General features: G+C 46.0%; 1 protein-coding gene across 4 annotated transcripts in view; it reads right to left on the bottom strand.

Annotated features, from left to right (window-relative positions):
- Positions 1–652: 652 nt before the first annotated feature.
- Positions 653–8,542, bottom strand: part of FXR2 (FMR1 autosomal homolog 2) — a 395,300-nt gene continuing 387,410 nt past the window's right edge. For all 4 annotated transcript variants that reach the window (XM_086946152.1, XM_086946153.1, XM_086946154.1 and 1 more), the window contains exon 17: positions 653–2,361. In XM_086946152.1, coding sequence (XP_086802278.1) covers positions 2,257–2,361 — 105 coding nt within the window. In that variant the 3' untranslated portion in view covers positions 653–2,256. The remainder of the gene's footprint in view (positions 2,362–8,542) is intronic.

The following is an 8,542-nucleotide window of genomic DNA, read 5'->3' as shown; positions in this document are numbered from 1 at the left end:
CTTTCAGTGGAAAAGCGAATCCAGGTTAAAGCACTGTGCTATATGCACAATGCTATGTCCAACCAAGGTCCACGGTATCCAAGATGCTTGCTGGTACACTATCGTCCCATCTGTACTCTCCGATCAAGCAATTGTAATTTCTGTGTAATGCCCAATATCAGGAGCAGCCGATCTTTCTCTTGTCACAGTCCTAAACAGTGGATCGCACTACCAGTGACTGAGAACACGTCAATCCTTCAATGTTTTTCAAAAAAATTCTGAACATCTGGCTCTTCGAAATCAAATTCTATTATACCGTTCTGATGCCTTACTACACATGCCTAGTGCTGTGAAACACTTTTGGGTAGCCATACGCTCTATAAAACTAATATAATTATTAATGATCATGCTTGTGTGAGATACCTACATACAAAACCTCCACTTCTTAGAGTAGCACAACCTGGGAGGAAGGTATACAAGCTTTCTTTAAGACAGTTGCTGATTTAAATGTCTGTACTGCAGAATTAATATACCGGAGTAACCCAATTGTTCATAAGCAATACAGCAAGTTAATATCGAAGCAGAGTTTAACACCTAAAAAGATTCTCAAATTCCATTATGCAGACAAACACAAAAGCGGGTGCGAGACAGAAGGAGACACAACAAAAGGCTGTTTGTTTTGTAATTCAATAGTTTAATATCAGAGTGGCACCCATAGAACACCTTGCCAAGTCTCGGCCTGGAGGCGATGGACCAACTACCAGGAACTCATTAAATCTTTGCCTTCCCTCTAGAGCTCCTGCCAGCTGGCATGTCATATCAATGACATTTTGAAATGAGCAAAAACCTGAACACACACCTGCATACACACATGCATTCATGGACACCAATCCGCTCGCTTTCATTGGGCTGACACCCTACCACACAGGGAAGGAATAACAAAACAATTTCAGTTCGAATTAGCAGCAGCAAACATTTTATTTCTCTTTCTTGTGTTTGTATGTATTTTACTTCTTGGTTTCTTAATAAACGGCCATCCACGGCAGCAGCAGTACAGTCGAGACTGTTCTGGCAAGCTATGGAGGGGAATGTGTTGTCATTGCTCCCCCAACCTCCACGATACCCGAAGGAACAGCACAGCTCGACACTTACACAGCTATTTCTTGTGTTATCTGTGCAGTTCTGGGGAACAAAAACATTTGCATCCCTTTCTACCACTGACACCAACAGCAGCTTCTTCTGACCATTTTTTTAAATTTTCCCTTTTAGTTCTCTTAAATACTGTACAATGAAAAATAAATAAGATTTTTTTTAGTTAATGGTCTTGCTGCATAACCTGCAATCCACCGAAGGAGCCCTGGCTCATCCCATTCCCTTCTGGCCAGATGTCTTCCCTTTGCTCTCACTTCCCCCCCTTTGTTTTTTGTAAACGCTGCTCTTCCACAGTGTTGCGTACTCGAAAGAAAACTAACTGTGCATACTGCCTCAACCTAAAATACAGCCTCTGCTCATTCCCAGTGCAAGGGACGGGGACCCTCCTGGCCCGCCTAAGATATCTGGACCATATTCCACCTCCTAGCTAAGTGGGTTCTCATCCTCTTCTGATTAAGTGGCTCCTCGCCATTCTCAACCTTTCCCTCTCCTCACTTGTACCATCAGCACCTCTAGTTTCCTGCCCTCTCCTGCCCGTTCCCTTGCTAATCAGTTTCCTTAAGTCGATGAACGTTCCAGCCGGTCGTCTTCTGCCCTTTTGAATACTACTCCAAAATAAAAAATAAAAAAAAATAAGTAGCCCCAATGTCTGGGTATACCGTGTCAAGGCACAACAAATTTGTGTTTTTGTACTTTTTTTTGTTTATAATCGGCTCTTACTCTTTTTCCCTTCCCTCCCCTTTTCAAACTTTTTTTTTTAACAGAGTCAAAAAAACAGATATAGTTAATGTTACTTGTCGAGGACACCTCAAGGTGATTCTCCTGCGACCGGTGCGCGGGAACCTACTCAAGAGGGTCAGTGCATTGCCAGCTCCGGCTCTCACTATTAACCGCTCAGAGTACAGCATCGTCAATGTCGTCCGGTCATCTCCTATCTTTGGCAAGCTTTTAACAAGCACTAGGTTATTATTCATGGGTTATTTTTTCAGTGTTTCCTTTTTATTTATTTTTTGTTTTTTTTCCGGTTTAAAGAGGACGCAAGCAGGGTTGAGATTTTTTCTGAAGGATGAAAATACGATTTTTTTGCTTCCACGGAGAGAGGGTTCTCACTGGTCGTCTATTTGTTTACGACACTCCGTTGACCAAGGCAGTAGGCTCCGTTGTGCCCTTGGGGCTGACGTGCTTCCCATTCTCTGAAGGTCCATTGGGAACTTTGATGTCACTTTCCTCCTGAGGTTGGGCAAAAAGAAAAGGTCAGTGGGAACACATCAAATTACACAATCTGAATGGTGATAATTATACCAAATCAAAAGATTAAACAAATGCAGGTATTAGGAATAATATAACTATTCGATTGTTCAAAGGAAAAAAATACCATTACTTGGGCACCACAGACCATCAGACAATCCTAAACATACAATTATTAAGGATTAGGTATTGACTCAGTTTGGCAAAATATTTTCAAAGGACATTTAATCAAATTCAAAGAGATCTCTATAATGCATGCCTTTTACGACACAAAACAAAATAAATTGACTTACAATGTAGCAAACGGAACAAAAAGTTAGTCTCTATCTAGCACTGCGCAAAACAGCATCACAGGGTTTCGTGACACAGCAGAAAGCAATGGAAAATTGGACTAAATAAAGGCAAAAAAGTACTAGAGAATCTTCTTCGAAAAACATCAACAGAAACAAATTCAGAAAATATGGACATAGTGGCAATTTTGGAATAAAAAGCATAACTGTCAATAAAGACTACTGAACTCTAAATATGTTGTTAAACATCATGGTGGGTTAATCTTAACTGCGTCATATCCCTACTCTCTCCAAACTCACCATTAAGTCTCAATTTTAACAGAGTGCCTACCAAGGATTGAACAGCCCATGGTACCTCCCTTCCTAGAAAAGATTATGTTAAAAAATATATATATTTTTAATTTTACACATATTCCTGGAATTAAGATAGGCTCTACTAATAAAGGTTTCATACTCTCCACTGACATCTCCTTTTGAGACAATGGGCTACTACAATACTAGTTCTCAAAGAAGCCCAACTTCACTCTAACCTGGCTTTTGTGAGGACTATAGAACATACGTTCATAAATATAACTATAATTGAATATGATATCAAAGACAACATGCGTAAAGGAGACTTTCTGTAACTGAATTTCCAGCACCACTACACATCTGGCTGAGGAGTCCACTTGAATTTACCTTTTAAGGAAAAAAGAAGCAAGACAAGATCCATACAGGTATTCTCTTTTACAATTGAAAATTCGGACACTGTTGCTGAATAAATACCCATTTCAACGATACCCCTGGTTTATCAGAGGAGGGTTATTTATGAATTCAAAGAAAATGGCCATCATGAGGAGCTACAACACCAAGCAAGTGTCTTTGCCTTTTCCTTCATGGTTTATTTTTTGGCATTAATAAACACGCGGAGTGAGTAGTTAAGTCATCCATCAACTTCCCAGGCCTCACAACTGGGAGAAGAAAGGACAATGGCAAAAATCCAACTATGCAAATAAGATGTGCAGAGAGGACTGACCCAACACGATGCTTGCTTAGGAGTCCAAGTTATGTTCCTGTTGTTTATTAAAAGAAGGGAGGGTGCATGTGAATCTACAGCACTACATGCCACGAACAGATGCTTACATGGTAAGTTACATTTTCTGTTCGAGGGATATGTGGCTGTAGATACACATGCTGCGAATAATAATACTTGTAGATTGCGTAGCTACCTCAAATGAAGTGTCCCAGCGCGGAGGTCCAGACTCCCAAGAGAAAAAGTGAAAAATGACCATTAAGATCAGCCAGACCTGATGCACTACCACTGGAAGAGTGTTCCAAAGTTAAGAGTCGATGTGCTTTGAAAGGCAGTAGCAGACAAAACTTTTCCATTTGGCAGCATAATATGCACAAGTAGAGGCCTCCTTGCTTCTTCAAGTATATTCATTCACTCAGGAGGTAGACTGCGGTAACCAAACCTTAAGACTTCAGTAGCCAGATCACAAAGTTGAGACTCCTGGGGTCGGCGTGCCTTATTTCTCCATGGTCCTTTGTCTGGTCTGTTGAAGAGCTTCTCATGCGGAACCCTGAAAGTTGGAGGAGCGTGGTGAACTAGGGCTGTCTGGCCCATGTGTGTGACGGAGGTTTGCCGAAACCTACAAACTACAAACAGTAGGAAGAGGAAAAGCAGAAAAGCTTCGGTAAATATCCCGGACCAGTTCATCCAAAGAGCACTGCCCAAGACTATGGGTGTGGAGATCTGGAGGCGAAGCTTGGGCATGATTTATTTTCTGCCATGGTGAAGAGGTCTATGGCTGGAAACCCCCATTGACTGGAGTACTAAAGGAGGAATCTCAGGTGGAGTTTAAACTCATGGACTTTTTTCTGCATGCTACTGAAGAGGTCCGCAAAGCCATTGTCCACCCCCAAAGGTACTCCACCAACAGGTGGATCCTGTGGCGGAGAGCCAGGCACCATATGTTATGGGCTAGCTGAGAGAGTGAGTGCCTCCCTGCTTCTGTAGGTAATACATGGCTGTCAGGTTGTCTGTTCGAACGAGGCTCAACTTGCCCTATATGTGGAAAAGGAAGGCCTTGAGTGCTAGTTGGACAACTAACAGTTCCAGGTAGTTGATGTGGAGTCCCCTGTGACTGGGAGCCCACTGATCTTAGACAGTCAGGTCTTGTACATGCACCCCACACTGTGAGGGATGCGGCCATTGGGATGGTAATCTGCAGAACTGGTTAAGAAAAGGTCGCCCTTGCAAAAATTGTTGGTGCTTCGCCACTGCAGAGCGTGATGAATGCTAAGGCTGATCAACACTAGATCTTACCAATGACCCTTCGCTTGAGACCATTGTTGTGTAAGCATACTTGCATCTGGCACATGTGTAACCTTGCGTGGTGAACGATGGTGATGCAGAAAGTCATCATGCCGAGAAGGTGCCTAACCGGGCAGAAAAAAAGGGAGCAATGCCTGTACTCTAGTGAGACTGGGATAGACCCTGCCGACCTCTGCACTGAATAGGGTTTTGATTTCAATGGGGTTGGAGATGGGACTTTGCAACATTGATGGTGAAGCAAGTTTGTAGTGGCTTGGGTGTGACTCAACATGTGTGGTGTTGCACTCTTTATCAGCCAATCATCTTGGAACGGGAATACATGGATGCCTAGTCTTCGCAGGTGTGTGGCCACTACTGCAAGGCATTTTTGTAAATATTTGAGGTGCCGTTGTGACCTTGAAGGGCAGCACTCTATGCTGATGGCGTTTGCCACTTACCACAAACTGGAGACAGCACCAATGCACTGGATGAATCAGAATGTGGAAGGTCTAGTGCAGCTATGAAGACGCTTTGTTGTTGCATTGGAATGACATCCTGAAGAGTGACCATGTGGAAATGTTCTGACAGGATGCACTCGTCGAGGGTCCTGAGGTCCAAATAGGCCTGAGGGACCCGTCCTTCTGGGAATGAGGAAGTAAAAGGAAAATAACCTGGAGCTCTGTAGGTATTTTTGGCATGGGTTCTATGGCACCTTTGAGAAGGAGCACTTCAAACTCTTCCTGAGGCAGGTGTTGGTGTGCTGGGGAGAGGGTGCGCTTGCAGGGTGGTATGTTGGGTGGTGTGGAAGTGACCTCGAGACAGTAACCGTGTTGAAGGATGTCTATTACTGTGAGAAAGTGAGTTACTGTTGCAGTAGCCCCCCACTTTTTGCCTGATACCTGATGCACTTTTCCTAGGTGTGCCCTGGGTCCCTGCCAATCAGGTACCCAGGGCCTGTGTTCCTTCCCTAAAACTATACTAAAGCCTAAACCCAATTGGCATCTCTGGCCTCATAGCAGCCCCTAGTAAATGGTACCCTAGGTACCCAGGGCATTGTGACCAGAGAAGACCCCTAAGGGCTGCAGCACTTATTGTGCCACCACTAGGGGCCCTGTACCTTCACACCCACACACTGCCTTTGCACGCTGAGTGTCTAGGTGCAGAACTAAACAAAGAGTAGAAATGGCACACCACAATCCCTCTGCCCTGGCATACATCAGCCACCCCTCTACCTGGGTGCCCTATGCCAGTGGTGTGGGCACAGGTGCATGAGCCCTGTGCCCCTACAGTACCCAGGGCCATTCCTGGGCACTGTTAGTACAGTGATGCCATTAAGAGTATATGGTGCTGGGAGGTTGTCATTACGAACTACACAGCACCATAATGGCTACACTGAACACTGATAAGTTTGATATCAAACTTCTCAGCACATTAAACCCACACTGATGCCAGTGTGGGATTTAATGTAAAATGCACCACAGAGGGCATTTTAGAGATGCCCCCTGAAACCTAACCTACAATCCACGTCTGGGCTGAGTGGTTGCAGAGGCTCCCACACAGCAGACATGTTGCTGGACCCCTGGGTGGAGAGGCCCCGCTCTCCTGGGCCTGTAACAATGCACATCCTGGGCGAGGTGCTAGGTCTCCTCCCTCAGGATGGGCAGGCGGAAGCTTCATAGGCATACCGCCTCTGTGAGCTTCTCCAGACTATTTGCTGTACCCAGCAACTGGCCCCCATCAGTCCTGACCCCCACTCTGGCGAGAAGACTGGCAGGAAACACTGTCAGGAAGGGGGGGGGGGGGGTGCCAGCATGTGCCAACCCCACACCTCAGGTGGAGGAGACTAGGTGAGGCACGACCCCGGGCTCCGGCCACCTTGAAGATGAGGAGCCCTGCCCAATCCCTGCTAGTCTCCTGCCTCTCTCCCACAGGAGAGGAGCAGGCTAGGGGGTGTACCCACCCCAGGACAGGGAGCTATTGGTCCCGTACCTTGCCCTACCTGTAACGCCCCATAATTCAGTATTTAGGGGCTCCCTGAACCTTCCTTCCTTAAATCCAGATACCGAAACAAGAAAGAGGAACAAGAAACAAGAAGACCTGCCGTGCAGCTGCTAAGAAGAGGAAGACACCAAATGATTTGGCCCCAGCCCTACCGGCCTGTCGACCCTCGAACCTGCTCCTTCTAAACCCTGGCGTCTCCAGTGGTCAGCAACCTCAAAAACCCAGCAGGACCTGACTGCCTTGTGACTCTGACCACCTGGGTCTCCCACAAGCAGGGGTACTGCTCAAAGCAAGTAACAAGCCCTGGCATCAGCCCGGAATCGCGAACCCTGCACCTGCCAAGCCTGGCCTGTGCTGGAGTGAACCAAGACCCTGAGGACATCCCCCCGGTGACTCTGACTCTGAACCCAGTGCCCAAGGACCCTCCTTGACGACCCAGACGATGCCTGCAGCCTCAGGACAAAGGACCCCTCCAACAGCGACCAGCAGGGGGTAAGATTTCCCGACCTCAAAAGACACCCCTGCACCTGGCGCCCCACGGCCCCCAGTGCCCAACTCCTGGGTGCCTACCTATCCTCCAAGATCCCAACTTACCCCTCGAAGTGTTGGTCGCTCCTGAAGATCCACAGTCCCCGAGCCTGCAGCCTTTGTTTCCTTTTCAAGATCCTCATTGGATAACATTGAGCGCGTGACGGCTCAAAAGCACCCTGCACTCAGCCGCCCGAGTGCCCCTGGTAGCGCAACCTGTAACCTATTCTACCGAGCAAGTGACCAGGAGCAAAGCTCCCACAGCCGCGTGGCCTGCTAGCCAGCAGCCACCAAGCGAAGGCCCCCTGCCTCTCATTGGATAAACTTGGGCCTAACTACCTCTGCACCCGGCCACCCTTGTGCCGCTGAGGGTGTACTAACTGTACCTACCTGACCCTGGGGGACCCCTGAGTGTATACCCAGAACCTTAACTTCACCAGTCCAGTACTCACCTGAAAACCAATGACTCACTTTCCTGCCATAGGATAACATTGACTGGTTTGACTCGAAAAATCTTCTAAGTGTGAAGTTTTGAAACTTTAACATTTTCAACTAAAATCAGCCGAATAACGAATTTCGAATTACTCACCTGTGATCAGGAGCGAAGCCAGTACTGTACCTTGTAGCCCAGTACTGAACTGCAAAAGTAATCACAACCGTGTTTGCTAGTAATCTAAATTTCTGTCATAGGAAACCATTGACTGTTTTTCTGCGAAATTTCCTCCGTCTACTTTTGAAAATTACAAATATTCCTTAAAAATCGTACCTACTACTGAAACGTAATTGCTTACCTGTTTTAAGTAGAGACCCCAGTGCTGGACTTAGGAGCCCAGTCCTGGATTACCAAAGTAACGAGAACGTACTTTAACTGCAACTTGATTTTCCTCCCATTGGAAAACACTGCCAGATTTTCATTGAAAAGTTTCAAAGTGTGAACTTTTGAAATAGCTTTATATTTTTTAAAAATTATAGCAATAGCCAAATCGTTTTTGCTAAACTGTTTCCAGCTTAGACCCCAAGACTGACTATGATCCAATCCTAGAACTAC

The sequence above is a fragment of the Lissotriton vulgaris genome, chromosome 12 (genome assembly GCF_964263255.1).
Source record: "Lissotriton vulgaris chromosome 12, aLisVul1.2, whole genome shotgun sequence".
In the NCBI taxonomy this organism is placed as follows: Eukaryota; Metazoa; Chordata; class Amphibia; order Caudata; family Salamandridae; genus Lissotriton; species Lissotriton vulgaris.
This window is presented reverse-complemented; position numbering and strand designations above follow the sequence as displayed.